Source organism: Copadichromis virginalis, linkage group LG23, assembly GCF_057382275.1.
Source record: "Copadichromis virginalis isolate Kocher_CV1m ecotype Utaka linkage group LG23, C_Virginalis_male_GT1.1, whole genome shotgun sequence".
NCBI lineage: Eukaryota > Metazoa > Chordata > Actinopteri > Cichliformes > Cichlidae > Copadichromis > Copadichromis virginalis.
In genome coordinates, this window is record NC_140639.1 from 22,629,153 (window position 1) to 22,655,769 (window position 26,617).

Below are 26,617 nucleotides of genomic sequence, written 5' to 3' on the forward strand. Positions count from 1 at the left end.
ATTTATCTATTGAGTTCTATACATCTGTTCCTTTCCACATAACTTAGTCGCATATTTGCTATACCAATTCTTTTGGATATGTATGCATAAATTTGGCATTTTAGATACATTGCTTAAAACTCAATTCATACCTGATGAGGACTTGGTCGATATGTTTGCTTTGCTTGAATTAATCCAGAACCCCCAATTGACCAATTTAACGACTAAATCAAGGGGAAAATTGGGTTCTTCCCTTATTGGGCCACTGAAAGATTATTATTATTATTATTATTATTATAATAATAAACCAAAGTGACATAGTGAAATAGTTTGAGCTCATTTAAACCCCTTTTAACCATTACTTGATTATTCCTCTGGAGGGCATAGTAGGCCTACTTTAAAACCCATCATTTTACCTTAAACAGTATGACTGACCCTGTAGATGTCAGGGTAACTAACAGATGTCACTCGTTTTTACAATCCAATAAATTTTCATTTTAATTGATAAATTAACATGTTAATACATATTGAGCAGACTGCAATTCAACCACAGGTTTAAACAATTATTAAAAATAAATAAATAAATCAAATCAAGGACAGGAGTAAACGATTTCAAATATATTTATTTACTCTGAAGACAAAATAATCTCTACAGTTACAATAACTACAAAACTTGCAATAGAAAAAAAAAGTACTATACTCAAAAATTTAATGTCGTACCTCGAAATAAGTAGCAAAACTGGAAGTGAGATGATTATAAGAATACAGCAACAGTTCTTTGGCGATCCGCACTTTGTTCTCCAGGATATAAAACCAACTATGAAAACGTTTCAACTGTATGAATACTGAAAGCTACTGAACACAAAAAAAAAAAGAAAAAAAAAAAAAAAAGGAAGGAAGGAATCTCACGGTGAGTTGAAGATTACATGTTTACATGGCACCAGGCTGTGCGTCAGCAAACTGTCATCCTTTCCTCAGCTTGGCTTTTCTTCCTCCTTCTTTCCCGGGATGCACAAAGGTATCCGTGTTTCAGCACGAAGGAGAAGGAGAAAGAGGTTGCATGTCAAGGACGGAAAATATGTCTCACTAAAGAAGAATGTAAATTTGTAAAGACAAGGGTGGAATTACATGTTTGACAGTGCCCCAGAAAACAGATGTTTCTAGCCAGTTAGCATGAAAAACCACAAAAAGTGAATTTATTTTCCAACTTTCTGCCCCAACGAACACTAAATATTTGTTTTAGAACATAATTTAGGAAAGGATTAACATTGAAATGCTGAGGTGGTATTTGCATGACAACACTTCCTTCTACACAAATGTCACTAGCCTACAACGTTTGGTCAAAAAAAAAAAAAAAAAAAAAAAAAAAAACTTAAATAAAGGCCGGTAAAATGATTGTACAAAGATGATTGTTGGAAATGTGTGGAACGGTTCCTGTTGATTAAAGAATTCAAGCATTTCCCAGGTAAGTATTTTTGGCTGATTTGGGTAAATAGGCTTCGAAAAGAAATAGAAAAAAAAAAATCTTTCTGTCAAACATTTCTGAAGTGGAATTATCTGGCTAATACACCAATAATTCCCAACATTTAAATTAAAGATGACTCATCCAGTTACAGGTTTAGCCCCACTTAACAAGCTTCTGCACATACTCAAAAACATTACATAACGCAAGGTCATGTTTAAGATTTGAGACCAATAAGCTTCAACCAAGTGAGACATCAACATTCAGAAACATTAATAAAAAATAAAAGCCTCTCTTGTGAACCAAACAAAAAAAAAATAAAAAAAATACACTCAGCTGAAGCTTACAATAATCCTTGCGTGGTCTTATAATGGACAGGTTATTGCAATGCAACAAAACACAGAGATGACGAAAGAACATGGGGTAGACGAGGTCTAGCCAAAGGCACAGTCAAAGTTTGGATGTAGGTCGGCAAGCTTTCAAGTTTAGAGTCGTGGAAATTAACCATTTGTCACAACACCGCTCAGTCAGCATTTCTTTGTTTTCAACTGACCTCTAATACTGAAAGGCACATTTCTCTCATCCCCACACACAAACACACGCACACATATTACACACACTTTGGTCTCCCTCAGTGGTCTGACTGCATTCCCATATGTGCTTCCCCCATGTGTTTAAGGCCAGTAGGAATGAAAGGACAGACATTTGAGGCAGGAAGCACGCTCAGGCATGTATCCCTAGAAGATAAAGAGACCAGAGATTATTAAGCATGCATGTTCACTTAAAACTGAGATTTTTTCTGATGTTTTTAGGTCAAACCAAAGTAGGAAATAAACCACAAAAAATAAATAAAAATCTGACATAAAGTCCAAAGTTAAGCCTGTATTTACACAATCGGCTGGAAGTAGAAAGATTCAATATTCTTCTCTGGTTTCCATGTGCCAAATATTAAGGTTAGTGCCATCCTTGAATTTTAGAGTGCTGACTGGACAAAATTTCAAACAACTAAATGATGGAAAGCCAACAATGAAGGGTTGGATCTCTATAACTGCAGTTCCTCTAATGGCCACTTGAGGCCCATTTAAAAAAAAAAAACAAAAAACCACACACTATTCCAAGTCATGATAGGACTACTTAATTGTTTTAATACCACTTTGGTGGAAGAAGACGGCTGTAGTCGGCAGCCATCATCATCATAATGATGCAATCACCTGGTAAATAATTACTTTGTACAGTTAACTGTACTCACAACCTGTTATAATCTGTGCTTCAGTCTGCCAAGTTAAAATCTAATATTGTATCTCTAAGTCACTTAGAAGCTAACCCGGACTGGGCAATGCACCACTGGATTCCATGTGCAGCTTTCCAACCAAACTCTCTAGCATTAGCTAATACCTTAGCACTCCACCATCTTGCCCAAATATGGTCACTTCAGTCTTAAGACAAGCAAGATGGCAGCAGCCATAAAGCTAAAGTTGAGGCTTCAAAATGCAAACCCACAAACCAGTGGGTGAGGTCACTGTGGCTACATGTTTCACAGAGTCTATGATTTTAGCTGATTAATCACATCTTCCAGCCCTAATTTATTTATAGAAAAAGTACTTTTATATGCTGGCAATACTCTTCTTCTAAATATTTTCTCCATGGTTTAGAGCTGCAAATAATTTTCTTCAATTTTTAACAGTCCAAAACCCAAATGTTGTTAATTTACAGTTATACAAAACAGAAGAGTGGCAAACTCTTACTTTTGAGAAACCTGAACCACATTTAGCTGAATGTTTGGCTTTTTATATAAATAAATGATTTGGTTTTGATTATTGAAGGCTGAACTCTACCTCCTGGTTCATCTGTGTCAAATTCAGTGTGTCGAATGGAGGTCCGAGCGTCTTCTTTACCTTTCTCGCTCGCCTCTCCTTGCTTCTCCTGGGCAAAATTGAGACGGTTCTGCTCTGCAGCAGTCTGTGCAGCTGTGTTAACCTCTGGGCTGCTGCTGCGTGAAGGACTTCCTTCATCCACCTGGTAGGCGAGGTCCAGGTGCTGCTGGGCCAGCCTCAGGTGTCTTCTCAACCGCTCGAGCTCCCTGGACGAGGGACCCTCATCCCCAATACTCTCTCGCCCAGAATCACCCATTGGCAAGTCCCTCAGCTCTTTCATTTTCTCCTTTTTCATGGTGGCGTGGTATCCTGGTGGAGCTGTAGGCATGGAGCGTGAGGCCGGTGGACGGGAGGTGCGTGTGTTGAGGGTGGCCCGCCTGCGGAAAGTGTCACGGATGCTGCCGATACCCAAATGGATGATTTCCAGGATGGTGAGGAGAAGGCAGAGAAAGGACACAACGTACATCACCAGAAGGAAGATCGTCTTCTCCGTGGGACGGGAAACAAAGCAGTCCACCGTGTGCGGGCACGGAGAACGAGTGCAGACATAGGAGGGAATCACCTCGAAGCCGTAAAGAATATACTGCCCAAAAAGGAAGGCCACCTCAAAGGCAGAGCGCCACAGCAGTTGGCACACATAGACTTTCATCAGGCCGTCACGCAAGATCCGCCGGCGACCATCATGTTTTTTCTCTGAGCCTTGAAAACAGAAACATTAGAAGCCAACTTAGTATCAAGTAGGGGTTGTAATCTATTAGAACATTAAAGATGCTTTGTGAAAGACGTACTGCTGCCCTACTTTGTTCTGCTTTGTCTGTCTTTTCTGGTTCAATCTCTTCAGCAATCATTGGGTCTTCTTCTCCGTTGTCCTCTACCTCTTCATAGTCCCTCGCAGCCCCACGTTTGATGATTGGTATTCTCTTCTTCCGCTTTGGGCCCGGCCGAAAGTCCGTCTCTTCCATGCGGGCGATCTTGTGCATGGCAAATCCAAGGTACATTATGGTTGGGGTGGTGATCATGATCACCTGGAGGTAAATGTATGCATGTTGACATTAACAGTACTGTTTTGTGTGAGTAAAATAAACACCGACAGCCTTCTTTTGCTAGAGCTCACCTGGAAGATCCAGAATCTGACATGTGAGAGCGGCGCAAATGCATCATAGCACACGTTCTCACAACCAGGCTGCTGTGTGTTGCAGACAAATTTGCTCTGTTCATCATAGTAGATGGTTTCGCCGCCAACGGCCGTCAGCACAATGCGGAAGATGATGAGCACAGTCAGCCAGACCTTCCCCACGAAGGTGGAGTGGTTGGATATCTCATCCAGCAGACGGGTTAGAAAGCTCCAACTCATGGTGCCAAGGTGATCGGACCACTAAGTTAGCTCTGGGTTCAAAACAAAAGCATGAGACTGAGAAGTGATGGGAAAACTTCGTTTTGCATTCATAAAAATCAAAGTGAGCAAGAACAGCAGCCTGTGAATCTGTGAGGTTTATGCATGTCTTATTTTAGGATCACAGCAACTAAAAGAAGCCTTTGTGGACAGATGGTCATACAGCAGATGTTTATCATTAAGTATGAAACAATTAGCTGAATAATTATAGGCTGATCCACAGAAATGTAATCCCCCCACACACACACACACACACACACACACGCCTTGTTGAGTGCCCACAGCAGATGTTTTGTATGCTGGGGGGGGACAAAAACAAAACATTCAGTGTGATGACTTTGAACAACCTTGTTAAAGGACCTCTGTATGTACAGAAAATAAACATTTCGAGCTCTTATTCAATTAAGTTAAATATTGAAGCATTACTTCAACCGAAAGTCACTAGAAGAAACCAAATGATAAGCTTTCACACCCAAAAGAAGATTAAAACCATGCATTTGGAAATGCAGGTATTCCAAGAAAGTCTCCACAACAAATCTTAAAAAATAAATAGATAAACAAAAGCCGCACATTTGGTATCAAGTAACACGAGGCCCATACAGGTGGTTTAAACCCAGGTCAGACATACAGGTCTTTAAATGCGAATCAGTCTTGTTGGTCAGAGTGCACTAGTCCCTAGCAGCATTTTCGAGAACCAACATTCCTACACCTCACTGCCACGCCAAGCTAGAGATGCTTAATCAGAATCAAAGAGGCAACTGGCAAGTTGCAGCTAGCTCTGAGGAGACCTGCTGTGGCTCCAGGCTGCAGGAATTATGATATTATAGCAGTGACTAGATCTAGGAATTTGCTCTCCAACTCTGCACCAGAAACTATTCTTTTAAATTCCTTCAAGTGTGGCAAATACTCAAAAAGTAATGTGCAAAATGTCTTACAGCAGTGGCTGTAAGCTTTAGCAGCCAGCTGGAAATAACATTTAGAGTTGATGTAGCAGTTTAATAACTGATCAAGATAAGATTAGCTTTGTGCTTTTCCCCTCCAATTCTGGCTAAAGCCTGACTGAACTCAGTTTCAAAACACATCCTGGATCAGTCTAGTCTGTGATGAGGGTATTCTTTAACCAAACAGGGCACCAGACACACTGTAAAAGAGAAATGCCACCATAACTTTATTTCAAAACACATTTGATTGAAACCAACACAGAGGGGGAGGAGGATGAGAAAAAGGGACTCTATGAACTGCTCATCTTTACAATTACGCTTTTAGACCACAGGGTGTAGCAAAGAAAATAAGCAGCATTTCATGACTCATTGCAACAGCATCAGCCTTTAGCCATTACAGGCATCTGTAGGCTTGTCTCCTCAGATTAGCATTTGACACTCAGACGCATTGTTCATCATCCAGTCCTCTGAAATTCTTCTTTTCCAACCCTGGCACCTTCTGACGCTGAAAAATGGTTAGAGTGACTTGCCCGAGCCTGACCTGCGTAATGGAAAAATATCCCACAAAAAAAAAAAAAAAAAAAAAAAAAAAATTAACAAGGCCTTAGTCTCACGAGACTAAGCCACACCAAAGCTATGAAAACTTCCAGACAGTAGGTCCCTGAAATCATCCCCTCAGATTTCGAACTGCAACAGCGTCGCCCTGAATCTAGAATTACATTTTGAAAACAAAAAATTACAAGCTTCATCTACTAAAGAAGGGGCATCACACTCACATCCCTGGGAAATGTACTCTTGGTTTTCTAAAGCTGACAAAAGAGACAAAAAACAAAACAAAACAAGAGACAAGTCCAGTTGCCTGGTGATATCCATTTTACCCTCAACGCAGTGTTACAAAATCCACCTTTAGATGGCACATTAGCCAAGAGGTCTCAGAGGACGAGAGAAAAGGCTGCTGCTAAAATTTAAAAGCCTCTTTCTGGCATTCATTCAGCAAGGCAGACTTATCCCTTTAAACCTCCGCCCCCAGGGCAGCACTGCCTTTGGTTTCCTCCACTGAAACTTGTTCTTGCATTGCAACAGTTTGGCCTAAGTGTGTATTGAGGACATGACCTGATATAAAGAATACCGCACACAGACCAAAAGCATCTCTCAAGCAATGAAAGGCACGAGCAGGCTGACCAATAATGGACATCTAATCTCAGTGTAATTAGGAAAAACCTTTAATTAGAAGAAGAAAAGACAAAACAAGAAGCCAGAAGCCGAGATTTCAGTTTGACCTCACTGAATTCCTGCTATCAGTTTCTAACCAAGCTTATCAGTCACCTGAACAAGCACCTGGAAAAAGCCAGTGACCTAGCCAGCAGAATTTACGAAGGCGAAGCAGACATGCCAAACAAGTGCGCACATTTAAAAACTTTTTTTTTATAAATATGCTTTGCGTGCTCTTGCACCATCTCCTAACATCCCATACTCCCCCTCAAGAAAAATAAGCTGCAGAAAACAAATGTGTGAGTTTTGCTGAGTGTTTGGTGAATGACAAGAAAAATTTACTGTGTCATCACAGCTATGGTGACATTAAAAAAAAAAAAAAGACGAAAAGAAAAACAACAAAGAAGAGAAAAAAAAGGAGGAATGCAATTTTGTGCCACGGGCTCAGAATAGTTTTGAGTTTCCAGCTGTTGTTCACTTTGCACAGGACTGCTCCAGAAGGGAGTTCAGCTCGTGCTAATGCTCAGGGTCCATTAAGAGTTTCTAGAGGTGCTGAGCTAAAAGAAGCAGGGAGGGGGAAAAAAAAAAATAAGTTGAGACAGCAGCAAACGCACAGAATTTACTCATCTCAGGGGGCTTTACAGCACCCCTTGTTAACACACTGTAAAACTGCCCTCCCCTCCAGATAAAGACACCAAGGAAACCAAACATTCGCCTTTCAGCTATACATTTGACTAAGACAAACATGCATCTGGCTCAAGTAAATTTGAGCATTTTGTGCAGACTCACAAATGCACTGAAGTCGGCTTTAAAAAAAAAAAAAATACAAACAACAACAAAAACAGTAGCTTATTTGCTCATGTGGTTTAAACCCTTTTCTGCTTCAGGAGTCACTATGCTCTCCAGGAGTTATGAGTGGGGTGGGTTGTGGAGAGTTTTTTTGGGGAAGGGATCTGGACAAAGGGAAAGTTAACATTCCTGCCTAACCAAAAGCAGAAAGCTGGGATTCTTAGGGTTCAGGGAGCAGACAGAGGGCACATGGACTCCCGATACAATCAGAGCAGCAGAAGGAGAACCATCCAGCATCTGCAAATGCAAATCACATCTTTTTTTTTTTTGCTGTCTACAATAGTTTGACTTTGAGGAGAGCAGGGACAAAAATTAAATCTAAAGTGGAAAATGGAGTCAATGCACATGATTGATGTCGGTTTGTGTAGCTGGAAGGAAGTTTAAAAGCTCCTTGGTGGAGCTGTTGAAGGCTTCGAATACGCTTTGCTGAGTCAGACTGAATTGTTTTGGAAATTGTGGCATTCCTGGAGGAAAACTAAGTCCTGCCAAGCTTCAGTGGGGAAACAAGAATCCTCTTCTTCTTAGAAGATGAAGCCATCAAGTTCAGAGTCTGACTTCTGAAAGTTCAAAACAGCCATTAGCACATGAACTGCTCCCTTAAAAAAAACTTCTATTTACATATAAGAACTTTTTTCCTTGCACTGTGTGATCTCACAATGTTGCGAGCCGCACTAATGGTGACGTTATTCAAAGTCTCCATGTGTTAAATTTTTCCCCTTAGTTTAAAAACTGACGAATATAGGAAGACTCACCACTGACACTCCGGCACGCACAGCTTCAGAACTCGCCACGCGGACCTACTCAGTATATTTAGACTAAACCCTGCTCTTTAAAATAAATAATAAACAAACTTCTCGGGTACCAAACACAAAAAAACAAAAACAAACAAACCACAGTCGGCTTCAGCTAAACTCCAAAAGGAAAACCAAACGACACTAACTTTTCTCGAGACCAAACACTCACCTTCTGCACTACAATCGGCGCGCTGCTTCTCTCCTCGCGCTTAATTGCTTCACCACGTTTTTCTAATTAGCGCGCGCGCGCTCGCTCTCTCACGCCGACCGTCTGCGTCCGAGGCAGCTTTCACTATGAAGCCATTCAGCCCGCGTTGACCCCATGTGTTGGGGTCCCGAACGAGAGCACAAAAGAAAGAGAGGTCTGCGACTCCTGCAGGCTCCTGCTTCCCTCCTCCTCCTGCTGCTGCTGCACCTCCTCCACGTAACTCGGCCCCATTCAAGAACAAGAGGAGGCCCCTGAAACCTGAGCTGCCCGACTACCGTTCTGCCCTCACGGTGAAGAACCAGGGGAATCCTATAGGTCTTTGCAATGTCCCGGATAAACTGCTGTCTGGACACGAAAGGTATGTCACAACAGGGCAGCCACTTAGTATGGAGGCCGAAAAATGCCAAAAATTCTGTTTATAAAAAAAGTAATTACAAGAAAAGAATTTCTCTGGAAAGGCTGTGCAAATATTTCGTGCATTAAAAATATTTTTTGGACTTGCCTATTCTTAATGCAAAATGTCAACAAGAGTTGCCTCAATGTAAAGGTAAAGGCCTTACAGTAATACAGCAATACTTTTTCTTTTTTTTTTTTAAACCAAGCTAAATTGTTCTGATTTTCTGACCAATCAGATTGATGTATTTTGTAACAAGCGTGCTCATAGCTCAAAGTGTGCACAGGACTATGCGATGATGCAGAGATATAGAAATGGTAAAATAATACAGTTTTACCTCAGGCACAATGCTAGATGCTGCTCCAGGTCAATCGGCTCTCTGAAATCATTTCTCTGCCTCTCAGGTGTGGTCCCAGCTCTGCGAACAAGATTTCAAACTGCCTCACTGACATCATGAAATATGTCCAAAAGCAGCCATGATACATCTTCAACTCCTGGATCAAACTATGAAATTCTCCCGGCTGCTGCTTTGGCTGAATTCATAATCTCAGGTTTTGTCTTTTCTTGTTTAGAGACATCACTTGATTTCAACTTTGTTTTTCTGTTTTACTTTGTTTTTTTGGGGGGGGGGGTTTAGGACAAATTTTACAAGTCCAGCTGAGGAAGTGACAAGCTAACAGTACAGAGCAAATAGCAAACATGTATCTACAGTATTACATGGATCATGGGTTTAAAACACACTTTACCTTCATCTTTTTCTTTCTCACCACATCAATGAACGATTCATTTCTTTTAAGCGTGTCCTTCACATGTTTTGGTTTCTGTCTGGTCCTGGTCATGCAGTTGTGTCCCCAGAAACACTTAATTTTTTTCTATATTATTATTATTATCATTATTTTTATTGTTATTAAGCTTTTGCAAAAAAAAAAAATCCTATTTCTTTTGTGTTTTATGTGCATTGGCAGCATTTTTCCTCTCTGAGCCACCATAGAATCACCGTAATTATTTATCTTTGTAATTAAGTTACATAGGTATTTGGCATAAGTTAAAATTATGACATAGTTTACTTTTTTTTTTCTTTTTGTAAAGCAGCTGTCAAAAATAAAATGATTAATAAAGCAATCCTTTTAATCGGAACATTATAATCTTTATGGACCTTCATAAAGGCGTTTCTAATTACCTGGCACACATTTAAAGGACTCACGTGAGACAGATTAGCACAGGTCAGAACTGGGGCAGAGATATGTTGGATGCTGGATCCAACCCTTCCCATAACACAGTTTGATAGCATCTCTCATCAGACCCTCATTTCCTGATAAGTGCCCCACGTCTTTAAAGCTTCACGTCCAGTTCGAAGATCAGTATCTGCGGTTTCTAAACTCTCGTCTGAGATGACATCACTTCGAGAAGCCTTCAAAGCTCGCCGAGAGTCACGGAAGATTAGACAACTGTTACTGATTTTTGCTGTTTAAAATCATGGAAGGTCCCCTTTAAGTAAGGCCAAAGACACACCACTTGAGACATTTCTTCAGTTTGATTCTTGCTTATCTCTAAACGTTCTTGTTTGTTTTATGCAAAAACAAAAGCACACAGAGTGTAACACCACCATAATGTAATAGTTTGTCTTTCTGCTGAGGACCCCTGTATTATCCTCCTCCTGGACCACAGTTTGGCCTGACAGAGCACTGCGTGACTGCAGCTTTTACACGAGGAGGCCCACCATCCAAGAATTTAGTTGACTCGAGCATTCAGCAAAACAACAGATTTCTTGCTGTCATGCACAGTGCAGCTGTAGTGCTCCTGATTTACCAGAGGACCTGAAATGTTTGGAGGAGCCTGTGGGAAGTCGAGTCCAGCCAGATGTCTGCGCCGTGGCTCCATCCCAGCTCCCTTTCATACTAACTATCCTGTCCCTGCTTTCATCTGCTGATCAAATATGGTGTTAGGGAGGCATGAACTCATTCGCCTGCATGGGATATATGCAAGATATATGCAAGATCGCAGAAAATATGACAAGAGACGTGCAGAAAATGACACTGGAGTTAGCCAGTTTCCGAAAAACTCATCACAGGGGTTGGCAACGTCTTTGTCGGGACTCAAAATTCCTGCTGACACCCCTGCAGAGAATATATTAACAGCTTTATTAAGGGAGGGACTCAGTACTAATAAAGAGCACTTTTAATTTCAGCCCACCTGTGTAGTTGTGGCAGTGATTAAGTATCCGCCTCAGATGCTTTGTTGCCTCCCCAAAATATAAACCTTTCTGACATAAATTCATAGCATGCAATCATTATGACTCATGGGTTAGTCAAGGCTGACTTTCTGGGATCATTAATTTCACCACATTGTCAGCCAAAAACAGAAAACAGAAAGAAAAAAGAAGCAGAAGGGTCTTCAGTATTTCCTTGCAAAGAAGATGGAGGAGGCTCCGATCCTCAGGAAGAAAATGAACTGTAAAGGAGTTTACAGAGAAACAGAGACAGAAAACGGTTACCACATGGAGAAAGATAATAAAAATGTGAAATGCATGGCTTATTATGGGAATGTGAGTGTGGGCAAAATGCTCCCAGATGCCATATCAGAACCATAAAGTGGAATTAATGATGTACAGTATAACTTCACCATAAATGTTTTATGTGCCTCTCTTCTTTGCTTCCTTCTAGGCTATTTTTTCTTTAATAAGCCATTAAGAAGCTGCTTAAGAACTAGAAAACTCATTACTATAATCAAACTAACAACACCTCCTTAGTATAAGCTCACAAGTTGTTTCAGTACAGTTCAAATGCTAACATTGTTAGTGCTATTTGAAATCCGCAGATTCCATCTGTACCGAAGCTGCAGTCCTAATGAGCTTTAATTGCTTTGCTTCTTTTTAATTTGTGGACTGGGAAAGGAGGAGCTGTAACCTTTCTATATATCAGCTGGGAACACATTTTAACATCTTAAGCTACAAGCATCTCTGCTGGTATGCAGCCTCTGCAATTGCACCTGAAATTACAAAAGTAAATAAAAGGAATCAACCACAAAATATGTTGGTGTTTATTGTTTGAATCAGATCAGACTTATAGGAGGAACGCTAAACCTGCTGCTCTTCACTGGTTTTGGATGGATTGGGGGGGGGGGGAGAGAGAGCGAGAGAGAGAGAGAGAGAGATGGGTTCCTCGGCCACGTGGCTGCAACTGAAGCTTGTCCAGTGCTTCAACAAGCATGTGCACAGCACATGTAAAACACCAAAAAAAAAATTGTACCTTGAAGGTGGTTAACTTTCACAGAGCTGAACCTGAACCAGTGGTGATTCCACAGTCTGCTGGGGCCCAGGGCACATACTAACAGGGGACCCCTCCAAACTCCGACTTTATCGTCTTTATGTTAGAAATGTTTAAATAAATAAATAATATCAATTTTTTTGACTGAACTGAAACGAAAAAAGAAACATGGATAACAACATAAGGAGGAGTCTTTGGAGTAGAGTGCACTTACGATATAATACATTAAATGTGGAACAATACTGTGGCATTATCAGCCTTTGGAGTAAGCACTTTATCTTTCTCTTTTGCTACTGGTGCCAGAAAAATAAGTCAGTGATATAGTAAGGGATATAGTATAAGGTACTCATAACAACATGTTAATAACATTAAAACGTTTTACAGAATTCCTCAAATTCAACTTCTGAACGGTCTTCTTGGGTGTTTACCATCTGCCCATTTATCCACTTCTTCTGCCACTTATTTAAGTCTAGCTTGTGAGTGTGGCAGTCTAAGCAAAAAGGTCCTCCTTCTCCCCAGCCACCTCCTTCAGCTTTTCCAAGGGGACATTGAAGAGTTCCCAAGCCAGCTAAGAGATTTAATCTCTCCATGTCCTGGGTCCTGTGGCCTCCTTCTCATGCGACATGGCCAGGACGACTTGCCTAGGAGGTGTTCAAGTTAAATTATATCTCAACTCCCTCGACTGACTCCTTTCAGTGTGGAAGGATAGCAGCTCTACGTTGAGCTCCTGCCTACAGACAGCATTCAATCTATAGTGTTTACTGTTTTCTTTTGATAGCTGCGATGTAATAGTTCCAATACAGATGATTAAACTAATGTGCACTGTGGCTGCACTGTCCATTTAGTTTTACATGATGAAAAAAAATACAGATTTTAGCACCATGAAACCACAAAGTCTGCATTAACAATACAGAAAATACAATAGGTGCACCCGACTGCACATCCAGCACAATAATGTACAGTTCAGTACAACTTAGCGTAACTTCTAGGGCCCCGTCCAAATTTCTTTGAATCTAAATTTCATAACTTTCCTCAGTTAATTATAAAAATGTGTTGTCTGCTGGGCCAAGGGCCCCCAGCAGTTGCCTACCTTGCCTGGTGGCCTCTGGTTTGGACTCACAGTAAGCTTCGCTTTGCAGGAACAAGCTCGACAGTTTGGCTTCAACTGACTAACGGGAAACATAACATAAACATCCTTAAACAATCAAGACTTGAAGACTTGACTTGAAGCAGAATATTATGTGCTGTCTTTTCTTCTCTAAATTAAAGTTTGTAGTTTCAAATAACGAGGTCACCATATGTGCAAGTTAATCCCTTCAAAGGCTTCAGTGAGTTGTAAACACTCAGTTTCAGATGGTTGTTTTCTACTCCCAGATCTATACGATGTCATCTCAGCCACACATCAACCATCCCTAGTTTAAGACTGTGTGGCGGCAGAAGTCACTGGGACGTTTGTATCATGAAGGACATGTGTAACTGCACTCTGCAGGAGGCAGCCAACCGTAAGTGGGAGGGTCCTTTCACACCATTGCACTGGCTCACATTAACTTCAGGACACATTTTCAGATTCTGGTTGTGACTTTTACATCCATACACCCCAGCACGTCCCTGAGGTCATGTGACCAGAGCCTGCTGATGCTCAGAACTAAAGACTCCCACACTCTGGAGCTCTCTCGCTCGGAACTTCAGCTCCGTGGACTCAGTGACCTATGAGCTCAGAACTAATCTTTTTAAACTTCTCGCTCATATGTTTTTGGCATTTTGGTTGTGAAGAATTTTGAGATATTTTTTTTGAAAGATGCTATATAAATTAAATCTTACTCCATTTACTTTAAAATTACTTGTTTCAGACAGTATACATTTATCAGGTCACAGTTCGAGAAAAATAAGCACTACTTACGAACTCTGATTAGTACATCGCTACACTATTTAACTGCCTGGATAACACTGGTCTGGTAATGCTAGTAAACAGAATAGATTCCCTTCAAACTTAAGTTAGCAAATGTTTTAAAGTAAGATTTTAGTAAAACACATTCAATACACTTCACATTTACAGTGCTGCTCCCTTATTTCAGTCTTTGAATATTGGTCACACTTGCATGTTTCAGATCATCAAAGACATTTAAAGGTTAGATAACCTGAGTGAATACTAAGTGCAGTTTTTAAATGATAAGTTCATTTGTTGAGGGGACACAGTTATCCAGACCTACCTGTGAAAAAGCAACTGTCCCCTAAACTCAATAACTAACTGTGCCACTCTTGGCAGCAAGAACGGCAGTCAAGTGTTTGTGATAACTGGTAATGAGTCTTTTGCATCACTGCTGTGGAACTTTGTCCCACTCTTCTTTGGAGAATTGATTTAGCCACATGCCAAAGCATCTCAATCAGACTTAAGTCTGGACTGATTAGGCCACTCCAAAGCCTTAATTTCATTTTTTGAGGCATGCAGAGGTGGATTTGCTGGTGTGTTTTGGTTGATTGTCCTGCTTCATAATCCAAGTGTCCCTGGAGCAGAATTCATGGTTCCATCAATTACAGCAGGTCGTCCTGAAGCAGCAAAGCAACCCCAGACCACCACACTACCACCACCACGTTTGACTGTTGGTATGATGATCTTTTTATGAAATTCTGTTAGTTTATGTCGGATGTGAGACGAGCCTTTGTGATCTTTTTGGTCAGCAGTGGTTTTCTACTTGAAATCTGAACTTAACTGAGACAAGTGAGGCCTGCAATTCTTTAGATGTTGTTCTGGGTTCCTACGTGGCCTACTAACGATGAGTCGTTGATGCGCTCTCGGAGTAATTTCTGTAGGATGCATGTCTCAAAGCCTTAGAAATTACTTTGCAACCCTTTCCAGACTCATAGCTGTCAATGTCTTTGCTGTTTCTTTAGATTGTGGCACGATGTGTTGCTTTTTGAGATCTTTTAGCCTGCTTCACTTATCAGACCGGTTCTATTAGGTGATTTCTTCATTCAGCAAGTTTGGCAGTAATCACACCTTGGTGTGGCTACAAAAAATGAACTTCACTTCCAAACACATCACTTTCTTTAGTCACGTATATGCATGATTGGCATCACATTGATATAAAAATAAAACACAGTCTTCTGCATAAACCTGTTATGAAAAAAAAAGCACAGAAATAAATAAATTACTAATGACCTAATTAGTAGACCTAAATTAACTGCTGACCTTTGCGGTAACTGATATGTACAGTTTCCCATTACAGTGGTTACATATGAACACAGCTGTAGACGTTCTGTCTTACAGCTTTAACCGATGTACAAACTAAATAAACAAGGATTCAGTTGAGATAATGTTTATCCATCACATTTACTGAATGATGACAGTGCCTGATGTCAAAACAGATTTTTCTCCCTGCCCTTGATAAATGCTCTGAAAACAAACCAATCAACCAAACCCGAATTACAAATTAAAATAAACATCTTTTTCAAAATGTTTAAACACGAGAAGTGCTACTGTTCACCGAACGTCTGAAACATCACAAGACCTTAATTAGGTGAAAACTGCGTGCAAATTCTTTGACGACAATGTCTTGAACCTTGGCCTTTCAGAGGCTCCCCCAGCCTCGTGTTGACCGCGTGATGCAAAGCACCCTAAGACGATGAGAGAGAGAGAAAAAAAAAAACTGACAAAGGCGGTTGACATATTCTAGGCTCAGCCTCTTGCATTACTTCCCTACAAATCCTAAGACAGAACATTTGTTTCACTCCCTTGACTTAATGCTTGTAACTCCAAACCTTCCCCCAAAATCTGCTCCATATTAGCTTGATGCTACAGACGATCAAAGAACAGCATGTGATGCATTAAGGTGCATTTCATTAGGACAACACAGCATCAACAAAAGAAACAAGGCACACTCCATTCCAGCTGTAGAAAAGTTCAGTGGGATGGTATCTGGAGGAAACATTATGCAACCAGTGCTTTTACAGGCTTGTGTGCCACATGAATGAGTGCAATCATTTCCAAGTTCTTGGCTTAAAGCAACAAGCGTAATGGGACCAGACTGAGTGCAGAGTGCGTAGAGAGAAAACAAAGACACACTCGGTCATGCTCACCAAACTTTACCCGGCACCATACAACTTTTTCTGTCTTTGCACCCCTCCACACACACACACACACACACACACACACACACACACACTACGCCGCTTTGTCTTGCAGACTTGTGTGCAGTTTTACTCCAAACATGGCCTCCCACTGTGTTTTGACCCAGGCCAGCAGACCCTGGAGGAGCTCGCCACTCTCTGAGCGCACACACCACGTCCTCTCCTGTTTCACAGTCTGCAGGAAACACACACGGGAAAGTATGAAAATTAAAGCAGTTAATCACATGCGAGTTAAACTTGGCAGGGCCACAATCTATAACATGCTGCTGCACAAACAGAAGGAGAACGGCAGCAGAACTTTGTTATCAGATCTGATGTTGTCAAAGTAGCAAACATTAGAAAACAGCACTGCATTTTAGCCACTTACTGAACAGCAGTATGGTTAATTCACCGGTACGTACTCTGTTGGTAACAATAAACGTCAAACAATGAGATTGTGTTCATCTTCAGTGAAAGTCTTGTGCGTGATATGGTCGTCACAAAATACTGGGATGGATGATATCTGTGGCATTTAATAAGTCCTCCACATAGACTTAAATGTATAATGGTTCTTTTTTATGCTTTTCTACGATTAATATTTATTTATCTCCACATCCCTACACTTACACTGAGTGTAATTTGTTTATAAATAATAATAATAAAAAACAAATAAGGGCAAAGACTAAAGTAAGCACATGAACAATTAAACAGTGACTGATGTTTTTTACACGTATTTTTACCACTATAGTAAAAAATAAATAAATAAAGATTTCAATTTTCACATGTAGTAATTAAACTTTGGTGGCCTTTTATGTAACACAGATACAACTCTGATTAAAGTCAGAAACTGCATAAAAAAAGTTGGTTAAGTGGTGGGTTGCAAAGTGGCTTGCAGTGGTAATAGGCTACATAATAGATCCTGATATTTCGGGATTTAAAAATCTGATATATTGCCCAATGGTTGTTTTTCTTAAACAAACAAACAAACAAAACACATCCATCACGCCGCTTTGCCTTACTGACTTGTGTGCAGTTCTACTCTGAACATGACCTTCAACGACCTTTCTCCCATCTCTTTTTTAATTTTTAAAATTCAATAATGTTGAAGTCCAGGCTCTGGGGAAGCCAATCCATGACAAAATCTCCAACACCACTGACTGCAATGCAGCTCAAACCATGACAGAGCCTCCAACATGTTACACAGATGCCTGCAGACACTCACTGTTTTACTTCTCTCCAGACCACTTCAGGAAATACTGATGATGATTTGAACAAAAAGCGTAAAATTTGCATCCATCACTTCATCAGACCCGTTGCCACTGATGTTCGGTCTAGTTCTTGTGTACTTTGGCGTACGTCGGACTTCTCTCCCCATTTCCCTTCCTTACAAACTGCTACTTCATAGACGTCTTTAACAAATTACAAGACAGTTTACAGCTCATTGGAAGCAAAATATAAGGAAACAAAGGTTGGCCCAGGATTTCTGCACAGTACTTTATGTCAAACCCCAATTTGACATAAAGTACCTGAGGGAACCTTCCAGATCCCTCAGGTCATCTGGATCCGGTCTTTTATCAGTTCCCAGAGTCAGAACCAGACACGGAGAAGCTGCATTCAGCTTTTATGCTCCTTATATCTGGAACAAACTCCCAGAAAGCCTCAGATCAGCTGAAACACTCAGTTTATTTAAATCCAGGTTGAAGACTCACCTGTTCTCAGCTGCATTTGAATAAAGCACCAAATCCACACTTTTAAGCTTAAATTTCAAAACTTACATTTAACTACTGATTTTATCTATTGTTCTGATTTTATCTGTTTTGATTTTATATACTGTTTTGTTTGTTTGTTAATTAGTTTGTTTGTTTTCTTGTTTTAATCAATTTTAAATCATGCTTTTTATTTGTTTTTGTTTCTAATGTCTCTGTAAAGCACTTTGAATCACCTTGTTGTTGAATTGTGCTATACAAATAAACTTGCCTTGCCTTGCCTTTAATGTAAACTGAGTGATAACATCTACCTGTTTAAGTATATCTTTACTTTATCTCCATGTCCAATGAAAATTAATTTCCATTGCTTCTACATACTGCTGTAAGAGTTTCAACTTTGCCTCATAATCACTGACACAACCGCAGATTGCAGGTCTCATTTGTGCAGCATGAAAATATTTCTTAAGGTCTGGCAATGCCATATCTCATTTATGTTTTCCTAGCTGTTTTCAGATTTGATTCTCAGCCTTTGACCAGCCCGTATGAACTTGGAGAAAACTTTATCCCCGGTTCTAAATCCCACAACGTTTTCTGACTTTATATTTCACTGTTGGAACACAACAAAATTTTTCCACAGTCAGACAGGCCTGCCAAAGTACCCGAAACAGACAGACGCACACACCCACACATGCGATCACAAGATTAAATCAATACTAACTTTGCAATTGTAGTTGATAATAAAGACGAAGGAATGACACAAACATCCCCAACCGCCACGGCCAATTTAAAACCTCGAAATACTTCATATGCAAATACGCGACTGTTTTTGTAAGTCATTTTTGTTACCTATTTGTTGCTTTATCAGCCTGTTATTATTATACAGTTTAGGATCTGCCAAAACACCAACGAGCCATTCATTTGTTTCCCTGAATCTGTATGCGAGTTTCATATGAGGAAAAACTAAATGTATGCCAGAACATGTTCCTGTGAACTACAATTTCTGCCAAGATACATAACTAATAGAGTGGTATTACATTCATTACTGCTTTCTACCAAAGAGTGTTTGCATTTTCTCATGCCTAATTATTCCTCATCTCCCCGGTGTTTTTAATCAGCTGCATGCAAAAGAAACAAAAAAGGAAGCTTGTCTGGAATCAAACCAAAGATATATTTATTCTTCATTTCTGTGTAGTTTTGAGTGGCAGCTGTCTTCATGACAAGAAGCAGAAGCACATAAAGTTACTATAAGACTTTCTCATGACATTTCTGGGCTTTGTTTAAACTTCTGAGATCACACGCACCTCATCGTAAAGCTTTATATCCATCCTGCACTGGTCCACAGGCCACAGGAGAACTGAGCTCACACAGCTGATTGGCAGAGTTTCTAACACAGTGACGCTCCCGCTGCACGGTTCTTTGTTTTCATTCGCCGACGGGCTGTTTTTCCTCCACTGGTGATCCTCTCTGAGCAGATAGAGGGTTTCTCTAGTCACCAGAACCGTCAACGGCATCCAGATATCCTCTGAAAGAAAGCCAGAAAAGTTTCACGTTTTTTAAATAACTCCAAAAGTGCCATTATAACATATTCACACAGAGCTAAATCATATCTTAAGTCATCTCAGGTCATTCTATAAAGAACTGCAGTATTTTCTCCCTCGAGCAAGAGCAACACATTTAAACTTTACTGTTTTGAGCTTTGAGATTTTAACCTCTGATCTTGTCATATAAGCTGCCTTTAGAGGTCACTGATGTTAAAAGCTTTACAAAGTACTTTTGAACTACAAAGAAAAGTTATGGTGTTACATTTCATGCCAGAAAGCTGCATCTTCTGTGGGACACATGGAGGAAGAAAAAAAAAAAAACAGAGAGAAGTCAGATCCAGACATGTTAAAATTATAGTACTTGAAATTCCAGAGACCTACACAGCTCTGTGCAGCCTGCAGCTACCCCTGCTTTAAATGTGCCTGCTTTAGCAGAGCCAGTTAGGAGTCCTGCAGGGTCAGTATCTACCAAACTCACGCCAAAGCAGTCACCTGCCATCGCTGAGTAAAAACAAAAGATGTCTGCCTCATTTAAGGGCACAGGTTTGATTGTCGATAGGCATCTCACGTCAGCTACTCCCCACGGGTGTGGGGGTTGGGGGGGTTTGAGGTGGGGGGCTCTTCCTGCCATAATCTACTTTTATCTTCAAGGAAATAAAACCTTGTTGCCATTTCATTTGTAATTCTCCCCTTTAGCACATTATCCTGGCATTTATTCCTGCAGTAATTCTGGGGGAGCAGAAGTAGCGTCAGGGATTTAATTGGGCCAAGATTCCTTACTTCTGGCTAAAACCAACAGTTAGGATTTAGCTTTTTCTCCAGCTTGTAAACTAAATTACCTCAATACAAAAACCTCACGACAAACAACACTAACATAAAGAGATACACTCACCAGCCACTTTATTAGATAAACCTGTTCAACTCCTCATTAACACAAACATCTAATCAGCCAATCACATGGCAGCAACTGAGTGTATTTAACCATGAAGAAATGGTCAAGACGGCCGCCGCAGTTCAAACTGAGCAGAACTGTCAGATCACCTTTTTCAGCAGAATGGTCAAAAGGTGATTTAAGTGACTTTGAACGTGTCTTGGTTCTTGGTGCCAGACAGGCTGGTCTGAGTATTTCAGAAACTTCTGCTCTGCTGGGATTTTCCCATACAACCGTGTCTAAGGTTTACAGAGAATGGTCTGAAAAAGAGAAAATGCCTAGTGAGCAGCAGTTCTGTGGGTGAAAGTGCCTTGTTAATGCCAGAGGAGAATAGCCAAACTGTTTCAAGCTGCTAGGAAGGCAATAGTAACTCGAATAACTACTACTTGTTACAACCAACGTATGCAGAAGAGCATACCTTGAAGCAGATGGGCTAAAGCAGCAGAAGACCACACCCATTATGGTCTCCTGCTCCTGAAGACCATAATGGGTGTGGTCTCCTGCCATCAGCTAGAACAGGAAACTGAGGCAACAATTCGCAGACTCACCAAAATTGGTCAATTCAACACTGGAAAAATGTTGCCTGGTTTGATGAGTGTCGATTTCTACAGCGATACTGAAATGGTAGGGTGAGAATTTGGAGTAAGCATGCACGGAATCGTCCTGCCTCGTATCGACTATTCAGGCTCGTGGTGGTGTGGAGGATATTTTCTTGGTACACTTTGACCACCTAGTACCAAATGAAGATTGTTAAAACACCTTACCCTGCCTGAGTATTGTTGCTGACCATGTCCATCCCTTTATGACCACAGTGTACCATCTTCTGATGGCTGCTTCCAGCAGGATAACACACCATGAAACCTCAAACTGGTTTCTTTAACATGACAATGAATTCGCTCTACTCAAATGGTCAGTCACCAGATCTCAATACGATCGAGCACCTTTTGGATGTGTTGGCAGTGAGAGAATGTTCCCTGGAACACTCTCTCACAGTCTGTTCTCTAAAACCTAAAAGAGGAATTATGGATTTGATCAACTGGTCTCTGAATGCAATTGACACCCCTTCTCAACGAGAAGTCTGGGCTCGGGTGAGCCTGACTGCTGAAGATATCTACCTATTCGGAACCATGATAACAGGGTTCCTGCTGATCGGAGCTGGCTTGGCCCTGGCTTATCGAAGAATTAAGGAAGCGGAACCGGCTGTTCAAACCCCCACAAGGCTGCCCGCTGGGATTGAAATGATGGGACGAGGCGTGAGTTTCTCAAAATGGGCTCATTGAGTGCAGCATGGAGAAGATCTTGGAGAACGCACGGCTGCTGTGAATACTCAGAACAAGACCTCTGAGTGAAAAACTGGATTACCGGTACATTTGGAGGGGCTCGCTCGAATAACACCTTTGAGCGCAAATTGGATCAAATCTTGGGGAAGTGCATTGCAGTTGTGAGTTCTCAGGACCTGCTCTTTGAGCAAAAAGAATGACAACATCATGGAACGTAAGTTTGGATAACATCATAGAAAGCTCACGGCTCTCCAACGGGAGATTGAGAGACCAGTGTTGGACTGTTAGAGCAGCTTAGAAATTCATATGACCTGTTCGCACTAAAGTAAAAAGCACCGTCACTTCATGCGGATACCCTCTCGGTGCCAGCTGCGGTCGCAAGGCTGGAGCCGATCAAAAACACCCTGATAACGACTGTGTTTAGTCTGTTCCTTCCCATTCCATGCAAGGCCACCTGGGTTGGCTGGAAGACTGTTTACTTAGCCTAGCAGGGCGAAGGACACTGTCTCAGCTGAACTCTGGGCACGCACACACATACATATACACTGATATGCACACACTCATCCCCCCCTCCCTTTCCAAACGCCTTCGACACTTATTCCCTTTCAATGCTGACAGTGGATCAGGGAGACCAGCGCATGCAGGCCGGGATGTACTGTCTAAATCGGCTGTCTCTCACCCCTTTACCCACCCCTGTTGCTTGTCATGTGTTTCTTTGCTGTATTAAGATTTTTTCATGTGCTATGTGCAGAGGTGTTTTTTTTTCTGTTCTCAAACTGATCTCCCTGTTGGAGCTCAGTCTGGGGGGAGTTATTTTTTTCTCCTCATCTTTCCTCGTGTGGTGCATTTTCCATTGTTATACCTCTCTGACCTGTCTTCCCCATGTGATGTTTTGTGTCATGTATGAATGGTCGGAGGGTAAGATGGCGCCGCCATTGCGTGCAATAGGTCGGCAGCCTTATGAAATTTCCCCTTGTGGGACTAATAAAGGTATATCAAAATCAAATCAAATCAAATCAAACTGTCTAAAGCTATCATGTCAATATGGGCCAAAATCTCTGAGGAATTTTCCAGCTTGTTGAATCTATGCCATGATGAGTTAAAGCAGCGCTGAAGATAAAGGAGGGTCTAACTAGGTACTAGCAAGGTACCTAGTTATCTAGTGATAACTGATAGAAATCTAGAACGGAAGCAAACTCTGTGAGATAAAAAGAAACAAACAGAAAAATAGAGTAATAAAAACTCAAGTCAGCAAAAAAACAACAACTTATGAACAAGTGGATGTGTCACCTTGTAGGACAAAAGCCAGAACATAGAAGAACTGCAGCTGTCCGTCCTCCACATCTGCCTGGATGTCTTCGCACACTAAAGGCCTGACAGATCAGACAAAGTCCAGTGTTAACATGACATACAAACACAAACAAAAATCTCCTTCAGTTAAAGATACAATGGCATAAACACCGATTTGTATAAAATAACAGGGCGGTTTGGAGCCTTGTGGCTGATAGGTGTGAGATTGAAGGGCTTCAACATCCCAGCGTAAAGTTTACAGTGACTCTGAAGCAAAGGGGATAATTAACATAATGACAGCTGACAGGAGTAGTGTTGTGCAAACACTGGAAGTGAGACTGTGGTTTGCTGCCTCAGAACACATGAAGGTTTGTTTGTATTTTTTGATTTTGTGTTGTGAAGCCTGGAGGAAAAATGACAAATTGGGAGATTTAAGGCCTTATTGTGTTGGCACCTGAATGAATTTGCTAATCTACTTAACAGGCACTTAACAGGCTTGGTTTCTGTCACTGTCAATGTATTTTTTTAAGCTAAAGAGAAAAGAAAGTATTTATTTATGTTCTCTAACTTGGAAAAAAAAATTCTTCCAGGATGTCTAAACTGCCTCATATACTTACACAGTTTGTGTGTATGATTGAAAAGTTGGATTATTCACAGCACGTGTTTTTTTTTTTTTGCAGGTTTATGGGAGGGTTTTTTTTGTTTTGCATGTTTCTTCCCTGAAATCATACTTTCATGAGCTAAACCACATTCCTTTTCAGTGAGCACCCAGGAAAAGCGTCTATCTTCTGAGTGAGAAAGGAAAACATACAAATAAAGGTGCAGAAACACTACTGGCACTGTTAACAAACTACACGGGGGACATGCAGGCTCTAGGACTTGCAGAGCAAAACACATGTTACAAATTAAGATGTGGTTTACCAGCTAATTTAGTGGAGCCATTTTACAAAATGGAGTCTAAAAAAAGCTGATTGTAATCAACTAAAGATGTGTCAGAAATGTGCAGCGTTAGAACTTCTACTGCCGTAACTCCCTTTAACCTACACGGCCCAACCACATACAAATGTGCATAACACTATTCAGACCACATCTTTCAGCATCTACGCAAATAAAATCAAAGACGCCTGCTGTTTTCTCACTGCATCCAGCGGGTCCTCCCTCAGCAAAAGTAGGCGTGCAGATGCAGTGTGGGTGCGTACCAGAGATGGTGCTCAGGGGTGAGCCTTGTGGTGGAGATCGACTTCAGCTTGCTCTCTGATTTGTGAGCCATCTCACGCACAACTCCTGAAGAAACAGCAAGAAAACAGTTAGTAGTGGTCAAAGAATTACCCGTGAATATTCCCTCTCACCCAGGTTTTTACTAGAGTTGGCTTGCATGATTCACTGTTAATTATTTTATGCTGCATCTCGGTGAGCTCCCTCAGTTCATCCTACCTGAAACAAGCCATTTTAGCACTTCTCCCTTTAACTCTTTAGCCCCCGAAAGCCTCCTAAGAGTAACCCTTGAAGCTCTTTTATGAACAGTTGTTTCAGTTATTTCAGACCTCCTCATAGAACAGAATTACTGGGTGTGCCTGAGAAGATAGTGAGGGTGGTCTCTGCCTATGCAGCCATCCTTGGATAAGTCCACATGCTATTCCAACAGTCATCAAACCACATGTTTATTGTTATATACTGAGGTGTTAAAACTTGTCATTAAGGGTACAGGGGCAGGTTGCCAAATATCATCTTTATGTGGGAAAGTTAAAACCTTTCAATAGTTCTGCATTTGTTCAGGTATTTGAATATGCAGAGCTTAGGCAGAGGGGTATGCAACCTACGCAAATGTGGTTATATGCGGTGTTCCAAAAAAACCCCCAAAGCATGTAGCTTAGTATCGATGATGCGATGCATGGGTACATGCTTATTGGTTGGAAGGCAACAGGATGAAAAGAACGGATGAAAGGGAGTTCACCATGAATGGGAGAAGCATGAAAAAACACCAAAGATTACAAAAAAATTGCATGAGAAGCATCAAGAGTGGCCGCAGTCATTTCATTGTTTTTAGCATTCAGTTTTACTTCATTTCAAATGTATTTAAATAGAAACAAACAACAACAGTCACCTCAAGGTGCTTTATCTTGGGAAGTAAAGACCCTACAAAACAGAGAAAACCCCCAACAATCAGATGAACCTTGCGAGGAAGCACTTTGCGACAGTGTGAAGGAGAAACTCCTCTTTACCAGGAAGAAACCTACGGCAGAACCAGGGTCAGGGAGGGGCGGCCATTTGTGTGCTCCCTCTGTGACTGACCAACAAAAGTACAAACTGAGGTTTTTTCAGCATTCTGAATATGTAATCTGTTAAGATTTGGGTTTATATTTGTGGAAATTTTTAAGATGTCAATTTTCATTGTGGGATATGATGCATTAGGGTCATTTTAGGTGACATTTGCAAAATAATTCCAGAGGTGGAAGAGCTCTAGTATTCCAAAAGAAACCACAGAATTTCTGAGATGAAACTTCCACATATAAAGCGTGTCACTCAGTGTCCATCGATGTATCGCAGAGTTCATCATTAATGGACAATCCAGGCCCCAGTTGCCTAGATAATCCTCTAATTTATTGATAGGTCAATATTGACAGTATCCTTTGTTCGCACTGGTAGTTGCTTCATTTGGTTATCTTAAGTTTCAGGAGGTGTATTTGTCATTTGTCTGACATGTTCCATTTAGCACATTAAGAAATATCCAACCACCAAAAATTCAAAAATGGTTCCAATACTCAAAAAATGTAATGAAGGTTGAATGAAGATTAAGAGTCTGAAACCTCAACCTTCCCAATCAAAAATCTATTAGTTCACCGCTGAAATTTACTTAAAATTTCTTAGATTCCTTCTGAACATGACATGTGACCATTTCAGCAGTTTACAGCTGGCTGGTTTACAGCTTGTTGAATCAGCTGAGAGGGTAGCACTCCTCTGTTCTCACTTTCCTGAGGCATTTTAGATGAAGTAGCTAGCCGGTCGTCACGGCAAAGCTACGAGAGCGTCTCTCAGCATGGGCCCGAAAAAAGTTCTGTCAGCCGAGGAAGGAGACGATATTAAGAAGTCGCTGGAGTTTATGACAGAGGAGATTTCTACTGTCAAACTGCAGCAGAAAGCCATCCTGGACCTGGTCGAGGAAGTTAAGGCTCTCCGCATCCAGAACGCCGAGAAGGATCGGCGGCTGGCGTACCTGGAGAACAGAGTGGCGGATTTGGAGCAGTACACCCGGATGAACGATGTTATCATCACGGGGCTTCGCATCAAACCCCGGTCATACGCCCGGGCGGTCGCCACTGACAATGTAGGAGGGCCAGGAGAGGAAGATGTCAACTCCACGGAGCATCAAGTGGTTACCTTTCTACGGTC

The 26,617-nt window shown here is 41.1% G+C and overlaps 2 protein-coding genes across 5 annotated transcripts in view; both read right to left on the reverse strand.

The window, feature by feature from the left end:
* Positions 1 to 582: 582 nt before the first annotated feature.
* Positions 583 to 15,327, reverse strand: LOC146680897 (gap junction gamma-1 protein-like). Of its 3 annotated transcripts, none has more exons than XM_085449072.1 (5): positions 9,444 to 15,327; positions 4,430 to 4,701; positions 4,115 to 4,340; positions 3,277 to 4,014; positions 583 to 2,178 (listed from the first exon to the last, which is right to left on the reverse strand). In XM_085449072.1, the coding sequence occupies exons 2-5, from the start codon at positions 4,667 to 4,669 to the stop codon at positions 2,165 to 2,167; spliced, it is 1,218 nt and encodes a 405-aa protein (XP_085305198.1). In that variant the 5' UTR covers positions 4,670 to 4,701; positions 9,444 to 15,327; the 3' UTR covers positions 583 to 2,164. The 3 variants fall into 3 exon arrangements, with proteins under 3 accessions (XP_085305198.1, XP_085305197.1, XP_085305199.1); XM_085449071.1 differs by lacking the exon at positions 9,444 to 15,327 and adding an exon at positions 8,674 to 9,274; XM_085449073.1 differs by lacking the exon at positions 9,444 to 15,327 and adding an exon at positions 8,674 to 9,273 and having other exon boundaries at positions 3,337 to 4,014.
* Positions 15,328 to 15,400: 73 nt separating this feature from the next.
* stk11ip (serine/threonine kinase 11 interacting protein) overlaps positions 15,401 to 26,617 on the reverse strand; it is a 44,279-nt gene continuing 33,062 nt past the window's right edge. For both annotated transcript variants that reach the window (XM_085449069.1, XM_085449068.1), the window contains exons 23-26: positions 24,427 to 24,511; positions 23,228 to 23,310; positions 19,487 to 19,707; positions 15,401 to 16,675 (exon numbers count right to left, since the gene is read on the reverse strand). In XM_085449069.1, the coding sequence (XP_085305195.1) occupies positions 16,535 to 16,675; positions 19,487 to 19,707; positions 23,228 to 23,310; positions 24,427 to 24,511 (530 nt within the window). In that variant the 3' untranslated portion in view covers positions 15,401 to 16,534. The remainder of the gene's footprint in view (positions 16,676 to 19,486; positions 19,708 to 23,227; positions 23,311 to 24,426; positions 24,512 to 26,617) is intronic.